This window comes from Lipophrys pholis (genome assembly GCF_963383615.2).
Source record: "Lipophrys pholis genome assembly, chromosome: 1".
In the NCBI taxonomy this organism is placed as follows: domain Eukaryota; kingdom Metazoa; phylum Chordata; class Actinopteri; order Blenniiformes; family Blenniidae; genus Lipophrys; species Lipophrys pholis.
The window spans coordinates 25,776,507-25,795,632 of NC_137635.1; the positions used below are offsets into that span (position 1 = coordinate 25,776,507).

At 50.5% G+C, this 19,126-nt stretch overlaps 1 protein-coding gene across 1 annotated transcript in view; it reads left to right on the top strand.

Moving 5' to 3' along the window:
• Positions 1–14,685, top strand: part of LOC308113543 (disks large-associated protein 1-like) — a gene marked incomplete at both ends in the record, with an annotated part of 78,108 nt that extends 63,423 nt beyond the window's left edge. Inside the window, 6 exons of the mRNA XM_080469918.1 lie at positions 6,040–6,085; positions 6,291–6,569; positions 7,706–7,838; positions 7,940–8,031; positions 8,356–8,508; positions 14,455–14,685. Coding sequence (XP_080326044.1) covers positions 6,040–6,085; positions 6,291–6,569; positions 7,706–7,838; positions 7,940–8,031; positions 8,356–8,508; positions 14,455–14,685 — 934 coding nt within the window. The remainder of the gene's footprint in view (positions 1–6,039; positions 6,086–6,290; positions 6,570–7,705; positions 7,839–7,939; positions 8,032–8,355; positions 8,509–14,454) is intronic.
• Between the last annotated feature and the right edge of the window lie 4,441 nt (positions 14,686–19,126).

A 19,126-nucleotide genomic window follows, 5' to 3' on the forward strand; every position in this document is an offset into this window, starting at 1 on the left:
GGGAAAGTCTGTCTGGAGGAGGAACTCTGGGTCCTGGTCTAGGTGGGCCAGATAGGATGCTGAGCAGAGGTTCTCTTTTGTGAGACAGAAAGATGTTTCTGCAGGAGTTTCCCACCCACAGGGCTTGTCTTCACGAAGGGGTTCTCTAGGGCGTCCAGCACTCACTGCACAGTCCCTGGTGGACTGTGAGGAGCTGCTGCAGACCACATGGAGGCTCCTAAGTCCTGACACGTTAGTCGGGGCTCTGAGGTTTTGAATGGCGTGAACTCTCCCCGCTCGGGGTTCAATCCCATCAGCGCCACCTATGAGCCCGATGTGTTCAACTGTGGTGCGGCACCCCTGAACTTTGCTGAGAGCAAGTCTGGTTCCAGCTACCAGGAGTTGATAAAGGACGTGTCGTGTTTCGGCTAAATGTTCCTCAAAGGTGCAGTGATGAATGAGGAAGTCGTCCACATAGATGAGATTACCGCTCGCGGCAGCGTTGCTCATTGTTGCGTGGAGAAGGATGGTAGACACCGATGGTGGGTCTAAGTAGCCGAACTGGCACCGGTTCCAGGCAGACTGCTGGTTGCCAAACAAAGAAACTAGCTGGTACTGGTTAGCGGGGTCCACCTTCGTGGTCCAGAACCGCTTCACCACGCATGCAGCTAGAAAAGATCTGTACTGGTGTACAAAAGATGGCAGTGCCTTTGGGTCGGTTGGGACGCGCACCGGGGGGAGGTCCATGACCCCCCTTTCATGCGAGTCCTGCGCGAAGATTGTTTGATAATCGCGGAAGACCTCAATGAATGCATCTCCTCGTTTCTGCGGTGTTAAAGTATTAGCTTTAGCAGACTGTGGCTCGGTCTTGGACTCGAAACCTGAATAAGGTTCTTCTGGTCCAGACGTGGTCTGTTTACCTGAAGTGTCTGTATTCTCTGGTTGAGTCACCGGTGCGTACACAACCATGTCACCTTCGGTGCTCGGTTTTGTACCATTGAGAACCTGTTCGAGGTTAACGTGGTGAGCGCTGGTGAGGGTTTTGGTTGTGACAGTGAGGAGAGCGGTGTCATGCATGTCGTCACTGGTGAGGGACGGCTGCAGGTTGTCAATGACAGGCACCATCAGTTCAAGGTTGTGAAATGAACTGTCAGTTAACATCTCTAATGGTGGAAATGCGGTCACTTTAATCTGACCGTGTCAGATTTTGGACCCGCAGGTTGGCTGAACGATTGTTCAGCTCAAGAAGAGATGAGTCACAGATCGTCGGGTCGAGATCTGGACTGTGAGGCGAGGAGGCGCGTGAACCAAGGACCTTGGTTAAGGTCTGCAGTGACTCTGCTGAAAGTGAGCGGTGGCTCGGAACTTTGAGCAGGTCGGCGTTGGTGGCAGATTTCTCTGACCAGGGCGCCAAAGGTGCCTCAGGAGCCGTGGTTCCATTCATGTGTGCACCCCCCACGGTGTGGTGGGCGTGCAGAGAAGTACTCATGTACAAAGAAGAACTCACGTCCTTCAGTGAAACAAGTAAAGAGTGGTGTGCTTGAAACGGGTCTTGGCTCGTCACCTGCAGCGGTTGCTGGCTGTCAGGGAGCTTGGAGGAGGATCGGTGCGGGTCGGACTTTGGAAGAGACCCAAGTATTGGTAGGGAACCTCTGGACTGGATGGCAGCGACTCTGCTGTTGGAAACTGAGTGGCCTGGTTCTGGGCCAGAGGGAGTCGGGCTGGTGACTTGAGACCAAAGGCGCCGTTGGTGGCAGTCAATCAGCACAGCCAGTCGGTTCAGGAGGTCCTGACCAATAAGCAGTTCCTCTGTGTTCAGAGAAGTGACATATGGGGGGGATGTGTCACTGACATGTCCTGTAAAGTGACGTCGACCCAGACACGTTTAGTGATGGGTGACTCGTCCTGAGTGAAGCGTCCGATGTTCATGCTACACTCTTCCACCTGAAGAGGCTTCCTAGGTCACGCATGGTTCTAGCAACCTGTGTGAAGGTGGCTGAACACATGAGGGTGATTCCTGACCCAGAATCAAGCAGGGCGAGGGTGTCGACACCCCTACCACTACTGAGGTGTATAAGCGGTTGGCATAGCCATCGCTCACAAGATTACCCAAGAATGTCAAAGGGGGCCTCTCTGTTGGTTCTGGGGGCCTCTTTGACTTCCTGGATCTCCTCCTTCTCCTCCTTACAAAGTGGACTTTGTGTGCGGAGGGGAGGGGCATCCGGCCTAGTCATGCGGTCAAGGGCTGGGAGTCCAGTTCCTCTGAGGTGGGTTCAAGTCCTGCACCACCTCTTTGATGCAGGTTTTAATCCACTGTGGGACGTCTGCGTCCCAGTGGTTTCACCTCGTCCTCGGTTGTTAGACTTACCTCTCCGTTGGGAGTGGTGAGGTCTTGGCCTACCTGATCTCTTACCTCTGTGCGGTTGTCCACCTCGTGGTCGAGGTTGTGGACATCTAACGGGCCCCCCATCCGCAGCAGGTGCGGGGGAGGGGACCTCGTGACCTACAGGTGCCGGGTTCGTGTTTCCAGTCACCTGCGTTCTTAGGATCCCCGCTTCACCATCATGGTTTTCACCTGAACGATGGCGCAGCTCCCACACCATCTGCGCGTGTTTGCGGAGGTCTTTCATGGTGGGGTTGGTGGTCCTACAGAACAGGGAAACATCGAACCGCACACTGCCGTGGAGGTTTTAACGAAGAGGGACTTGAAAGTCTGGTCTTCGTCCAACCCCGGTGCATTGCGGCCTTGGAAGTAGGCAGCCCTTAGGCGCCTGTAATACTCTCTGGGGGGCTCCGCCCCCTTCTGAGTGATTGCAAGTGCACCAAAAGTTGCAGAGGCAGGATCATTGTACAGAGAATACTCTTCCCTCAGTGCATGACAGAGGGCTGAGTAATGGTCTCTGATGGCAGGTGGGAGGGATTCCATGTAAACATGGACGCTCCTGGATGTCGTCTTCCAGAGAAGCTTCAGCTTCTCCTGTGACGAAGGATGAGGCAGGTCGAGGAGGCAGCGTTCAACCTCCCGGAGGTAGTCCTCTATACTAACCTCCGGGTTGTTAGGGTCGAACCGCTCTATGTCCTCTGCAAGGGACTCAAGTTGGCGGTCCGAAGACCGCGTTCCCTTGGGGGACCGGACTGGTCCGAGTCTTCTGAGCTGGACCCCCCTGGTTCTCTCCGGTGGAGAGAGTGAGGGTCGCGATGACCATGAGGGTCTCCAGTGAGTGGAGGACCAAAGCTGATAGCACTGTGAGGTGCTGGAAAATAACTCTTTACTTTCTCCTGAAAAGGAGTGAAAGAGCTGCGAGAGCGCATTGTGGTGCGGCTGAGCACCGATGGATGTGTGTCATAGCACACCGGGACCCTGTGGTCCTCAAAGTGAAAAGCTGGAGGGACTGGGTGTCAGTTCAGTGGGATGCAGTCAATTCCCACAACACTGGGCCGGTGTCTCATGCCACGCCCCCCTGGCTGTGTGTCAAGCCCCCCCCTCGCCATGGCTGCGGGGGAGCTTGATGCTGTCTGTCCACCTGACGGGACAGCTTCAAGTCTGTACTCACCTGTGGTGGGCGGTCCACCTGACTGGACCACTTCAGGACTGTATAGACCTGGAGAACGCTGTCCACCTGACTGGACAGCTCCAAGAATGCGCATATCTAGGGTAAATTGTCCATCTGACTGGACATTTTCCAGACTGCTGGGATGTGCAGCGTCTCTGCTGAGAGCTGCACCAGGTTTTACCCCAGTGTGGTTTGGCTCATTGTTCTGAGAGCCATAACCTGACTCATCTTCTGATGAACCATCAGATGATGAGTCTGTTTTAACTTCTCTCTCAGAAGTTTGGGTTTGTGACCCAGTAGGTTCCGTGTACAGAGCCTGATCGTCCCTGGCCTGGACCTCCTGTCTCAGGCGGGAGTTCTCCAGCTTCAGCTGGGCATTGTTAATCCTCAGCTGCGAACTGTAAAGTTGCAGCTGGGAGAGCTGCTCCTGGGTTTCAAGAGCTTGCAGCTCGGCCTTGCGCTGGTAGAGCAGTGCAATGTGGCCTAACACATCTGGAATGGTGAGCTCTACCTGACCAGCCGGGTTCCTCACATAGCTTAACAGCTGCCTGATCTTTGCTTCACAGGTCTCTGAGCTGTAGCTGTTGAGGTTTCCTCTCTCCTCTGTGGAGAGGCATAGGAGACCAGCGACCACAGTCTGCTGGGCTGGGTCATGTGGCTCCCGAGGAGTCTCTGCTCCGAGCACGCAGTGTCTCTGACTACTCATGGTAGTCCCTCACCTCTGATCTTAACCCTGGCCCTGACCTCTGACCCTGACCTCTGATCTTAACCCTGGCCCTGACCTCTGACCCTGACCTCTAATCTTAACCCTGACCTTGACCTCTGACCCTGCGTGTTGTGCGGCAGGTTACAGTCTCTGTTCCAGCATCACTCAGACTGAACAGACCCTCTCTCTCACTGGCAGCAGGAGCTGCTGGAGCTTCAACCAAACCTTTGAATCCCTGATGGACCAACTGTTTCACTGAGCTGTACTTCAGTCAGTACTGGAGAGTGGGTAGTCAATACTGGAGAGTGGGTAGTCAGTACTGTAGAGTGAGTAGTAAATACTTTAGAGTGAGTAGTCAATACTGGAGAGTGGGTAGTCAGTACTCTAGAGGGAGTAGTCAGTACTGGAGAGTGAATAGTCAGTACTGGACAGTGAATATTCAGTACTGTAGAGGATTAATAAATACTGGAGATTGAGTAGTCAGAAAAACTGACCAACCAACCAACTGAATAACTGACCAACCAACCAACCGACTGACTAACTTACCAACCGACCAATCCACAAACTGACAAACTTACCAACCAACCTACTGGCCAACTGACCAACTGATCAACTGACCATCTGACTAACTTACCAACTGACCAACCAACCAACTGACCAACTGATTAACTAGCCAACCAACCAACTGACTAACCGACCAACTTACCAACTGACTAACTTACTAAATGACCAACTGACTAACCTACCAACTGGCCAACTGACCAACCGACCAACTGACCAAATGACTAACTTACCAACTCGCTAACAGACTAACTGACCAAAAGACCAACCGACCAACCAACCAACCAACAAACTGACTGACTTACCAATCGACCAACCGAGCAACTGACAAACTTACCAACTGGCAAACTGACCAACTGACCAACCAACCAACTGACTAACTTACCAACTGGTTAAACCGACTAACTGACCAATCAACCAAACAACTGACTAACTTACCAACCAACCAACTGATTAACTTACCAACTGACTAACTGACCAACTGACCAACTGACTAACTGACCAACTTACCAACTGACCAACTTACCAACCAACCGCCTGACTAACCAACCAGCTTACCAACCAACCAACTGACCAACTGATTAACTCACCAACCAACCAACTGACCAAATGACTAACTCACCAACCAACCAACTGACCAAATGACTAACTTACCAACTGACCAACTGACAAACTGACTAGCTTACCAATTGGCCAATAAACTACCCGACCAACTTACAAACTGACAAACTTACCAACTGACCAACTGACCAACCAACCAACTGAATAACTGACCAACCAACCAGCTGACTAACTTACCACAGACAACCAACAATCTGGCTAACTTACCAACTGGTTAAACAGACCAACTGATCAACCGACCAACTGAGCAACTTACCAACCAACCAACCAACCAACTGATTAACTTACCATCTGACTAACTGACTAACTGACCAACTTACCAACTAACTAACTTACCAACTGACCAACTAACTAACTTACCAATTGACTAACTTACAACACAACCAACTGACCAACCAACTAACTGACCAACTGACTAACTAACCAACTGATTAACTTACCAAGTACTAACTTTGTTCTAACTTACCAACTAACTAACTTACAAACCAACCAATTGACCAACTTCCAGTGTTTCTTCCTGATGTTTGAGGGCACGATGAGTTTGGACTGGCCGGTTCTGGTCGGGTTTGGGTGATGGTGGGTCCGTTGTGTTTACCTTGTTTTCCTTCTACTTGTCAGGTACCGGCGGTTCCAGCGCTCCAACAGTGTGACTGCAGCTGTTCAGGTAAGTTTGATCACTGGTATTCCACTTCTCTTCCATGCTTCATAATGTTGGTGCTGAACAGATGGAGTAGAACTGTCCAGATGTTGAGCTCTAGTCCGCTTCCATTGGAATCACAGTTTAGTGTCTCCTGGTCCAGATCTGTGGTTTCGTGTAGGTGTGGATGTCCCTGGCAGGAGTACTGACTCTGGCTCCCTGGTTCTCGCAGGCTGACCTGGACCTGCCGGACCTGCTGGACACGCCCCTGGACTCCCCGGACACCGACATTGAGCTGTTGTCCGGCGCCATGTCTCGACGATACTCCCGTGATGCCAACACCTCCACGGTCAGCATCCAGGGCTCAGGGAACCACTACCACGCCTGTGCCTCTGACGAGTACGAGGACGTGGGCTTCGACCCGTCCATCCTCCCTCCCCCAGACCCCTGGATCGACAGCGTGACTGACGACTCGCTGGACGCCAACTTCAACAGCTCCGCCATCCTGGAGGCACGTGGCTCACTCTCTGGGCACATGACGTCACATCACACACACACACACACACACACACGCACGCACGCACGCACGCACACACACACACACACACACACACGCACGCACGCGCGTGCACACACACACACACGCACACACACACACACACACACACACACACACACAGGAAGAACATGCAGCCCAATCAGTGTAAAGAGTTCAGATGAGCAGATCGTTAGCTGTCAATATGAAAGCGCTGAATGAATATTGAAGAGAGTGAGACTCTAATGAGAATAATGAATATTGATGAGAGTGAGACTCTAATGAGATGGAACACACTGATCTGCTAAAGTTTCACACTCATCTGTTTATGTTTCTGCAAAATGAATGCCTTCATGCATGTGTAAGTATAAAAGAGACCGGCTGCAGGTTTGTCCTTTAATATGAAACATGGTCCAAGTTGAACCTGACGACACCCAGGTTCTAGTCAGCACCAGAACTTGTCAGTACCTCCTGACGTACAGTGACGTGTCCAATGCATCCACACTGTCCCTGGGCCCGGCGGCAGACCCAACGTGGTCCACACTGAGGCACCAGGAAATACAACTCAGACCATGGCTGCTCCACTGTGGTTCCTCCTTCATTAAAACTTCACTAAACACTCAGTGTGTGTGTCACCTGCTGCGGTGCATGCTGGGTGGTGAAAGACCTTTCCAGATGTGGAGACAAACCTTTCCGGCTGTGGTGAGAAGTGTGTCCAGATGTGGGGAGACACATTTCCAGCTGTGGTGACATATGTTTCCAGATGTGGAGAGAAGTGTTTCAGCTCCTTTCTACAAAGTGTTTTTGGTGTATTGATGCAGTTTTAGGCCGACCAGCTGAGGATTGCCGCTCCGCAGAACTTTGGTAAAACCTGTAAAGTTGTGCAGTGAAACTAGAAGCAGGACAGATTCAGCAGCTTGTTACTCTCAGAAGTTTCCAAAAACGCTCTGAACTCAGCCTTCGTCCAATGAGGAGCAGGCAGGACCCTTTGTGACAAGATGTACACACACACACACACACACAACACACACACACACACACACACACACACACACACACACACACACACACACACACACACAGATGTGTGAACGCGGTGACGTGTGCGGCAGGTGGTGCAGCGGTCGGTGTGTCAGCGGGACGGTCGCTGGTTCCTGAAGCTGCTGCAGGCAGAGACGGACCGGATGGACGGCTGGTGTCGACAGATGGAGTTGGACCAGCAGGAGAACCAGCTGCCTGACGACAGTACGTCTCTCTGCACATGCTGCCACCCCCTGCTGGTGCCCCCTGCTGGCGCCCCCTGCTGGCGTCCCCCGGTGCCTCTAAGTGTTTTTCTTCTCTTGCAGTCCTGGGGAAGATGAGGAGCGCGATGGGCAGTGCTCAGCTGCTCATGTCTCAGAAGTTTCAACAGTTCAGAGAGCTGTGTGAGGAGAACCTGGTGAGTCAACTACACACAACCATCGGCCAAAACATTAGTAATAATTCCCCTCTGTGTAATTCTATTCTATTCTATTCTATTCTATTCTATTCTATTGTAGATACAGCAGTCATCACAGGGCTTTTGTGGAAGAGTTTTACCAAGAATTTGCAGAGTTTAAGTGAGGTTGTTGGGCGTAATGTTTTTCACCTGGTGCAGATCACCTGGTGCAGATCACCTGGTGCAGTTCACCTTGGCTGGTTATGAGTGTTTGAGTGCCTCCAGAGTGTGAAGCAGAGCGAGGAAAGAGCTTGACTTTGACCCGTGGTGCTGCTTGTGTCACAGAACCCCAACGCCCACCCCCGCCCCGTGGCTTCCGACCTGGCCGGGTTCTGGGACATGCTCCAGCTCTCCATTGAGAACATCAGCCTCAAGTTTGACGAGCTTCACCAGCTGAGGGCCAACAACTGGAGAGCGCTGGACCCTTTTGACAGAAAGGTAGGCAGCTCACCACAGACTCCATCAGGTGTCGCTGCACGGCCATTATCAATGTCTCATTGATTGATTGATTGATTGATTGATTGATTGATTGATTGATTGATTGATTGATTGATTGATTGATTGATTGATTGATTGATTGATTGATTGATTGATTGCATGCTGGAGCAACAAGAGACTTCAGTGTGAGCAGAGCATGAACTCTGGAGACACTTTGCTGTACGGTTTCACTCTCCTCCTCAAACTGGAAAGACTCCGCCGCCATCTGGGAAGCAAACTGACCGTAAAGAGATAGAAGCTTATCAATAGTGAGCTGATACCAAACCCCAGAGAAATCAATCACATAATCAAAGTATTGATCTGAAGGAGGGAGTGAAAGAACTTTGGTTTGGAACCGAAGTGAGACAAACCAGTGAAATGGTTTCCTACAAATCATCCATGACAGAACATGAACACATGAAGTGAAGCATTCCGTATGACCGGTGGATGTCAGCCTGACGTTAATGCTCCAGCTGGCGGGGTCATTCAAGGGGGAGGGGTCATTCCAGCTGGCGGGGTCATTGCAGGGGATGCGGTCGCTCCAGGAGGTGGGGTTGCTCCGATGGGCGGGGTCACTCTAGAAAGTGGGGTCGCTTTGGGGGACGGGTTAGCTCTGGAAGATGGTGTCGCTCCAGGGGGCGGGGTCGTTCCAGGGGGTGGGGCCGCTCGAGAAGGCGGAGTCGCTCCAGCTGGCGGGGTCATTCCAGGAGGCGGAGTTGTTGCAGGAGGCGGGGTCATTCCAGGGGGCGGGGTCACTCCAGGGGGTGGGTCGCTCCGGGGGGTGGGGTCCCTCCGAGGGCCGGGGTCGCTCTAGAAGGCGGGGTTGCTCCAGGGGGTGGGGTCATTTCAAGGGGTTGGGCCGCTCCAGAGGGCGGGGTCGCACCAGGGGGCGGGTTCGCTCTACCGATCAGCTGGATGGTGGGCGCTTCTCTTTCTGAATGAGTGAAGTGAGCTGGAGTCACAATGAAGTCCAGCTCTACCCTATTGCTGCAGTTCTGGAGCTGGAGTTTGAACTGGTCTCCATGACAACACTCTGCAGTGTGAGCTGGTCTCCATGGCGACACTCTGCCTGTTGCTCTTGTTGCTCCTGTTGTGGTTTTTCAGTCAATGTGAATCTGGATTCTGCTGCTTCTTCATCTGCTCTCATGCTTGTCTTTTTCTTTGTGTGTGTGTGTGTGTGTGTGTGTGTGTGTGTGTGTGTGTGTGTGTGTGTGTGTGTGTGTGTGTGTGTGTGAACAGTGAAGCCATCCATCAATCAGCATAACAGCAAAGCCAACACCACAGAGCCTTGACTCCGCTGAGACTGGTGGTTCATCATGTCTGTTTCCCCTCCTCCTCCCCTCCTCCTCCTCCTCCCCTCCTCCTCTCCTCTCCTCCTCTCCTCCTCCTCATCATCCTCTCCTCCTCCTCATCCTCTCCTCCTCCTCTCCTCTCCTCTTCTCCTCCTCCTCTCCTCTTCTCCTCCTCCTCTCCTCCTCTCCTCCTCCTCTTCCCCTCCTCTTCCCCTCTCCTCCTCTCCTCCTCCCCCCACCTCTTCCTCCTCCTCTCTTCTCCTCTTCCTCCTCCTCCTCTTCTTCTCTCCTCCTCTCCTCCTCCTCATCATCCTCTCCTCCTCCTCCTCCTCTCCTCCTCTCCTCCTCTCCTCCTCCTCCTCTCTTCCTCCTCTCCTCTCCTTCTCCTCCTCCTCCTCCTCTCCTCTTCTCCTCCTCCTCTCCTCCTCTCCTCCTCTCCTTCTCCCCCTCCTCCTCCTCCTATCCTCCTCCTCTCATCTCCTCCTCTCCTCCTCTCCTTCTCCTCCTCCTCCTCCTCCTCCTATCCTCCTCCTCTCATCTCCTCCTCTCCTCCTCTCCTTCTCCTCCTCCTCCTCCTCCTCCTCCTCCTCCTCCTCCTCCTCCTCCTCCTCCCTTCCATTGTGTAGCATGTTCTTTGCGTGTGAAGCCTCCAGCCTCAGACTCAGTGGACTATCTCGTTCTTCGTCGCCGACCTTTGACCTTTCTGACCACTCTGGTTCTCTCTCAAGTTCTGCTTGTTTTTCCACCATTTTTTATTTTTTTATTTTTTTTTATTTCAGAGGTTTGGGTCATTGTAGTTGTGTGAGCTGTTCTCAGCCGGGAGCTCAGACCTTTGGCCAGGACTCACAGTAAGGTGAAGTGTGTGTTCAGGTTGATGTCTGCAGGCTCTGAACTATAAAACACAAGTGTTCTTCAGAAGGTCACAAAGTGTTGAGCTGCTGAATGAGACAGAAGAGGAACCACTGAAAAGAATATTAACCAGCAAAGAAACAAAAAGAACCGAAAATGTGTTAATGGGGGTTTGATAAAAAGCCGTCTTACTGTTTAGACGAGCTGGAGCATCACAACAAAGTGTCTGAGGTTCTCAGGTTCCAGAAGATTTTCTCAGGTTGGTAGAAAACCTGCAGCAGCTGATCGTCTGGGAAACGTTCTCCACACTGCGTGATGTGTTTTCTGACGTTTGTAAAGCACCAGGGGCCTCATTTATAACTCTCACTCTCCTCCATGATGTCACTCTCCTCTGACCTCCATGATGTCACTCTCCTCTGACCTCCATGATGTCACCCTCCTCCATGATGTCACCCTCCTCCATGATGTCACTCTCCTCTGACCTCCACGATGTCACTCTCCTCTATGATGTCACCCTCCTCCATGATGTCACTCTCCTCTGACCTCCACGATGTCACTCTCCTCTATGATGTCACTGTTCTCCATGATGTCACTCTCCTCCTTAATGTCACTCTTCTCCACAATGTCACTCTCCTCTGACCTCCACCTTCAGATCAGACTCTTCTCCACCTCTGCAGTCACTGATCTCTCTCAGACTCTCACACTATTTCCATCAGCTGCTGATCACTTGTTTTTTCTAGTATTAGTGATTCCACTACTGTGACACCAGATCTCCTGACCTCAACCATCTCCTGACCTCCATCATCTCCTGACCTCCACCATCTCCTGACCTCCATCATCTCCTGACCTCCACCTCCTCCGTGACTATTTCTCTCTCAGTAAATTTCATTTTCTTCATCTTTTCGTCCAGGATTCATTGTGAAATGCCGACGATCAGCTGATTGAGATGTAAAGATATTGAGGAGGCCCTTTGCATTCAGCATTGATGGTAGAAAGTGGGCGTGTTGAGGGCGGGGCCTGAACTGTCTACCTTCCAGGTGGACTGGATCTAGAAAAGGAAAGTGTGTGCAGATGAGCGTACGCACCGTTATATAGATGCAAAGTTTTTTGGGCGCACGCCATTTTCTGCTTTTGGTGGAACAAACATTTTTAGTAGGAATCCTGGGGATGTTATATAAACGAGGCCCCTGGACCTTTAATGGTAATAATGACAGAAGAGTAGAGCCCCGCATGTACTGCTTCTCACCATGAAATCAATTAACGTAAAATAAAGTGTAATCTTGAACCATCGTTGTCTGCAAACCAATAAAAGTCAAATCATCCACTGAACCACAGAGAAACACAGCAGGTACCACAGGTACCACAGGTACCACAGGTAACACAGGTACCACAGGTAACACAGGTAACAGGCTCTGATGTTAAAACAAATGTTACAGGGCCCGGTTGCTCAAAACTGGGTTATCGTTTAACCAGCTGTTAAATACCTTTAAGACCGTTAACTTTAACAGCACTGTTATCTTGTTGTTCAAACTGGGTTAACTTTAACTGATGTTATCTTGTTCAAACTGGGTTAACTTTAACCAGATGTTATCTTGTTGTTCAAACTGGGTTAACTTTAACCAGATGTTATCTATTTTGGTCCAACTGGGCTAACTTTAACCAGATGTTATCTTGTTGTTCAAAACTGGGTTAACTTTAACCAGATGTTATCTTGTTGGTCAAACTGGGTTAACTTTAACCAGATGTTATTTTATTGTTCATGACTAGGTTAACTTTAACCAGATGTTATCTTGTTGTTCAGAACTGGGTTAACTTTAACCAGATGTTATCTTGTTGGTCAAACTGGGTTAACTTTAACCAGATGCTATTTTATTGTTCATGACTAGGTTAACTTTAACCAGATGTTATCTTGTTGTTCAGAACTGGGTTAACTTTAACCAGATGTTATCTTGTTGGTCAAACTGGGTTAACTTTAACCAGATGCTATTTTATTGTTCAAGACTAGGTTAACTTTAACCAGATGTTATCTTGTTGTTCAGAACTGGGTTAACTTTAACCAGATGTTATCTTGTTGTTCAAAACTGGGTTTACTTTAATCAGGTGTTATCTTGACATTGAAGTTAACCCACCTCCAGACCTCCACTAACTGTTTACCAATGGTTAACTCTCACCATGGTGTTCATGATAGCAGTTGAACAAAGGAAGGACAGGGTGGAGGACTGAACTTTGATAGAGTCGATACTGCAATGAAGAGTTGCGCCTCTATGGAGCCCCAGAGTGGACATAGAGAAATAATAATAATAACAGGTGGGAATGAGATAATAACTAGTAACCTCAGATTAATAACTGAACACAGAGAGTTACTATCTCCTTCCCTCATATTATATTTTTCACCAATGTCGCCTCCATCCCGTCATATTTGCTGCTCTGGAGCTTTAAGAGCCTCGTTTCCACGGAGCACATTAGATCTTGGTGTTTTCTAACTAAACATGTGAAGTCCAGACGTGTTAAACTCACCTTGGTCCAGAAAGAGAAGATCTCATTCTCATGTCTCTCCTCTTTAGCAGGAAGAAATGAGTTTGGGTCTTATTTTTCACCATTCCAACATTCCATAGTGACATTTTGCTCCTTTCACTTTATTTCTGGACGAGTCTGAATCAAAAGCTTCAACATGGAGGAACGGAGGTGTAGAACGCTGCTCTACAACCGTTTCCATGGTAACCTAGGTAACCACTCTGATTAAAGTTCTCTTTCACATGAAGCCATTAAAAGGCACATTTTAGCTCTAAAAACTCCAAGTTTTCATTTATAGTAGTTTGTAGTTTGTTTAGTAGTTCCTGAGGAACCAAAAGTCTGGCTTCATTAGAAAGAAGTTCTGTGGAGTGTCTCATAGCGGAGCGCCCCCTGCTGCCTCATGCAGACCTCTCCCTTCGTCAATCCAGAGATGAAATGATCTGGTTCCCTCGCTTTATTCATTTGAGGTAACGACTTATTATCTGGTTCCCACGTTCTTATTATTTTCCTCTCTGGCCACTCAGTCCACTCTCTAGATGGTTCTCTCTCGATGGTTCTCTATGGTCAAATTAGTTTAGTAATCAGTTTTCATCTTCCACTTTAACATCCTGGTAGTTTTTCATGTTCTATGGTAGTTTGATAGAGTAGATAAAAACACTGCGCTGCCTCACCACAATGTTTAAGACTAAACACGGAAGCACAGAGACTTGAAAGTGGGTGGGGAAAAAAAAAAAAAAACCTTTGACGGTGACGTTAACTAACGGGATGACTAACCATGTTTTAAACAATGCATATTTAACAGTTGCTTAGCCTACCACGGGTTAAGGATTTAGCCAGCGGTTATGGCTTAACCAGTGGTAAACATATAACACTTTAGAACAGGGGTGTCAAACTCAGATCCTCGTGGGCCGCAGCCCTGCACGTTTTCAATGTCTCCCTCCCCTGAATGTCCTGATGGTTCATCATCACATTCAGCACAAAGCCAGATAACGAGCTGCTCATTGCAATCAGCTGTGTTGAAGCTGGGAGACATGCAAAACGTGCAGGGCTGCGGCCCTCGAGGCCTGGAGTTCGACACGTGTGCTTTAGAACAACTGGGCCCTGATGTTCAATGGTAAAAAGACTCAAACAGCCATAGTACTATAGTCCCTGCCACACACACACACACACACACACACACACACACACACACACACAAGTCCATGTCTTTTTTTCCTGAATTGTCTCCCCCCCCCCCCCCCCCGTCCACCAGGAGAGGCGCCTTCCACCTCCAGTGCCCAAAAAGCCCCCGAAGCCCCCCCCCCAGCACCACCACCCCCCTCTGGCCAGAGACCGCTCGCTGGAGAGCTCGGAAAAACAGCGGCAGGAAGCTCGCAAGCGTCTGATGGCCGCCAAGAGGGCGGCGTCCGTCCGGCAGAACTCCGCCACCGAGAGTGCCGACAGCATCGAGATCTACATCCCCGAGGCCCAGACCAGGCTATGAGGACAGACACACACACACACACACACACACACGAGGAAGTGGTTTGATTGTCCATACGGGTCAAATATCCTGCAGCTCTGAGAACAGAAACGTTTCCTCAACAGAGAAGAACATCGTTCACATCGTCCTGCCCTGAACTCTCTCCTCCAGCCTGCAGGGTCAGAGGTCACACTGCAGGGTCACACTGCAGGGTCAGAGGTCACACTGCAGGGTCAGAGGTCACACTGCAGGGTCACACTGCAGGGTCAGAGGTCACACTGCAGGGTCCCAGGTCACACTGCAGGGTCACACTGCAGGGTCACACTGCAGGGTCAGAGGTCACACTGCAGGGTCCCAGGTCACACTGCAGGGTCACACTGCAGGGTCACACTGCAGGGTCAGAGGTCACACTGCAGGGTCCCAGGTCACACTGCAGGGTCACACTGCAGGGTCACACTGTAGGGTTAGAGGTCACACTGTAGGGTCACACTGCAGAGTCAGAGGTCACACTGCAGGGTCTCACTGCAGGGTCAGGCAGGGTCAGATGTCACACTGCAGGGTCCCAGGTCACACTGCAGGGTCAGAGGTCACACTGCAGTCAGAGGTCACACTGCAGGGTCCCAGGTCACACTGCAGTCAGAGGTCACACTGCAGGGTCACACTGCAAGGTCCCAGGTCACACTGCAGGGTCAGAGGTCATGCTGCGTTCACAACCAGCTGCAGATCTCAAACACTCAGAACCTCCTCACTGTTATATGAGTCCTCTTCGGTCCGACTTGTAGTGCTCATATGACTGAGCAGCCTGAAGGGTGAGAACGGACCCTGGTGACAGGGTGAGGACAGACCCTGGTAATAGGGTGAGGACAGACCTTGTAACAGGGTGGGGACAGACCTGGTGATAGGGTGAAGAAAGACCCTGGTGATAGGGTGAAGACAGGCCATGGTGACAGGGTGAGGACAGGCCATGGTGACAGGCTGAAGACAGACCCTGCTGGTAGGGTGAGGACAAACCCTGGTGAAAGGGTGAGGACAGACTCTGGTGACAGGGTGAAGACAGACCCTGCTAATAGGGTGAGAACCAGGGTTAACCAGAGTTAGGGGCAGTAAGATGTGACTGCCAGCGAGTCTCTTCCCTCCTTCATCAGACGAGGCGTCAGTCTGACTGAAGGTTGGTCCAGCAGGTGAAACTGACTTCTGGCTGACTGAGTGTATCCACTCTGGATATGTGACCTGAGGTGTGACCTGAAGGTGTGACCTGAGGTGTGACCTGAAGTTTGACCTGAGGTGTGACCTGAAGTGTGACCTGAAGTGTGACCTGAGGTGTGACCTGAAGGTGTGACCTGAGGTGTGACCTGAAGGTGTGACCTGAAGGTTCGACCTGAAGGTGTGACCTGAAGGTGTGACCTGAGGTGTGACCTGAAGGTGTGACCTGAAGGTTCGACCTGAAGGTGTGACCTGAAGGTGTGACTTGAGGTGTGACTTGAGGGTGTGACCTGAGGTGTGATCTGAAGTTTGACCTGAGGTGTGACCTGAAGTTTGACCTGAGGTGTGACCTGAAGTTTGACCTGAAGTTTGACCTGAAGTTTGACCTGAGGTGTGACCTGAAGGTGTGACCTGAAGGTTCGACCTGAAGGTTTGACCTGAAGGTGTGACTTGAGGTGTGACTTGAGGGTGTGACCTGAGGTGTGATCTGAAGTTTGACCTGAGGTGTGACCTGAAGTTTGACCTGAAGTTTGACCTGAAGTTTGACCTGAGGTGTGACCTGAAGGTGTGACCTGAAGGTTCGACCTGAAGGTTTGACCTGAAGGTGTGACTTGAGGTGTGACCTGAGGTGTGATCTGAAGGTGTGACCTGAAGTTTGACCTGAGATGTGACCTGAAGGTGTGACCTGAGGGTGTAACCTGAGGTGTGACCTGAAGGTGTGACCTGAAGGTTTGACCTGAAGTTTGACCTGAGGTGTGACCTGAAGGTGTGACCTGAGGTGTGACCTGAGGTGCGACCTGAGATGTGACCTGAAGGTTTGACCTGAGGTGTGACCTGAAGGTGTGACCTCAGGTTTAACCTGAGGTGTGACCTGAGGTGTGACCTGAAGGTTTGACCTGAGGTGTGACCTGAAGGTGTGACCTGAAGTTTGACCTGAAGTGTGACCTGAAGGTGTGACCCGACCTGAGAGCGACAGACAATCTGCAGACAGTCACATGATCACCACCCCTCAGACAGGTGGCTCCTCTCAGCAGGTCTTCAGGTGTATGAATGCTGCAGGACAGCTTCTCCACTCTTCCTCCTCCTCCTCCTCCTCCTCCTCCTCCTCCTCACTGTGTCTGGTCAGCTGGTGACCTGCTGTGAAGAGAAGCTCTGTTCTACTCCTACATTCCGTCTGTCCCTGTCGTTGTGGACGTCTGGAGCTTTTCCGGCAGACCTTGCAGTGTTGCAGCTGCAGGATTCAGCCTCCAGGCGCCGCTCATCCTCTCACTTCTGCTGTTTCTCACCACAACTACAAGACCAGGGACCTCACCAGGGACCTGGAATGTCACTTTGACAGGAAGAAATAACTTTACTAAATGAGCTGGTGAATGTTTACATAATCCTCTGTGCACAAGTTGTCTTTTCTGATTGTCAGCTTTCAATTTGAAACCATTTTCCGTTTCGGGGTTCGAGGCAAAGAGTTTATACAGGGTACATTTAGACCGAAGCAATATCTAGAGTGAGAGAGTGAATCCAAATGAACACTGCAGTCTGGTACGACTCGTGCCTCCGACTGCATCTCTTGTTCACATTTCTCCAACTTCCTTCTGCCTACATCTGTTTCTGCAGTCAGTTCTTTGTTGGAGGAGGCGGAGCTCTGTGGAAGTAGTGAGGCAGTGGGGCGGAGTCAGCTGGCCTAAAACACACTCTTCACTTTGACTGTGGTGGAACGTGTGTGAGGATCTCATCCTGAGATCCTCAGAACGTCTCACTCTGTGTCTCACTCTCAGACCATGTCTCTCTCAGAGTGTCTCACTCTCAGAACGTCTGACTCTGTCTCACTCTCAGACCATGTCTCTCTCAGAGTGTCTTAATCTTAGAATGTCTCGCTCGGTCTCACTCTCAGAACGTCTCACTCTCAGACCATGTCACTCTTATAGTGTCTCACTCTCATAACATCTCACTCTCAGAGTGTCTCACTCTCGGAACGTCTCACTCGGTCTCACTTTCAGAGCATGTCACTCTCAGAACATCTCACTCTCAGGGTGTCTCACTCTCAGAACTGCTCTTAAGAACCAGAGGTTCACAGCCAGTTTGGGGTCACGTTTATTACCCCAGAGGTCAGATGGAGGGCCAGGATCATGCTATCATGTTTCTGAACCGTCTGTACATGACCAAGGTCCAGCTCCTGGTCCAGAACCGTCTGTAGATGACCCAGGTCCAGCTCCTGGTCCAGAGCCGTCTGTACATGACCCAGGTCCAGCTGCTGGTCCAGAACTGTCTGTAGATGATCCTGGTCCAACTGCTGGTCCAGAACTGTCTGTAGATGACCGAGGTCCAGCTCCTGGTCCAGAACCGTCTATACATGATCCAGGTTAAGCTGCTGATCCAGAACCATCTGCAGATGATCCTGGTCCAGCTGCTGGTCCAGTGACACCTTCAGTGGTCACAGCTGGTATGTACTGGTGTATTTTTAGTATGAGTCCCATGACCGAGTCAAACCTTAACAAACACTGTGAGTAACAGATAAATATGATAATCGACATCAACCTGTGCAGCTCTGCTTGGTCACTCAGACGATTTGTTCATCAAACAAAACTTTCAGACTGTCGGGAGAAACGTCAGGAACAACTTGTTAAAAATGCGACAAATATTCAACCACTTAGTGACTCCTGAGAGTCAGAGGTTCAGACTGACTTTTCAGAGGTTCAGACTGACTCTTGAAAGGTTCAGACTGACTCCTGAGAGTCAGAGGTTAAGACTGACTCCTGAGAGTCCGAGGTTCAGACTGACTCCTTAGAGGTTTAAACTGACTCCTTAGAGGTTCAAACTGACTCCTGAGAGTCAGAGGTTCAGACTGACTCCTGAAAGTCAGAGGTTAAGATTGACTCCTGAAAGTCTGAGGTTCAGACTGACTCCCAAAGCTCCCACCTTCCATCAGACTCTCTCAGTGATCTGACTCACACACAGTGGCAGAGGAATGAACTTTGAAATATTCATTATGATAATATCATGTATTTTTGATTGCACCTTGATCAGACTCAGCGGTGTCCCCTCATGACACTCAGTGGTGTCCCCTCATGACACTCAGTGGGGACCCTTGTGGTGGTCCTGCTGCTCTGCTGTAGAAGCATGAAGGAAAGTGTGACAACAATGAGGAAGGAACAAAGGTCCTCCCACTGAGTGAATGTGTAGTGTGAGGTCCATAGTGTGGTCCATAGTGTGAGGTCCATAGTGTGAGGTCCATAGTGTGGTCCATAGTGTGAGGTCCATAGTG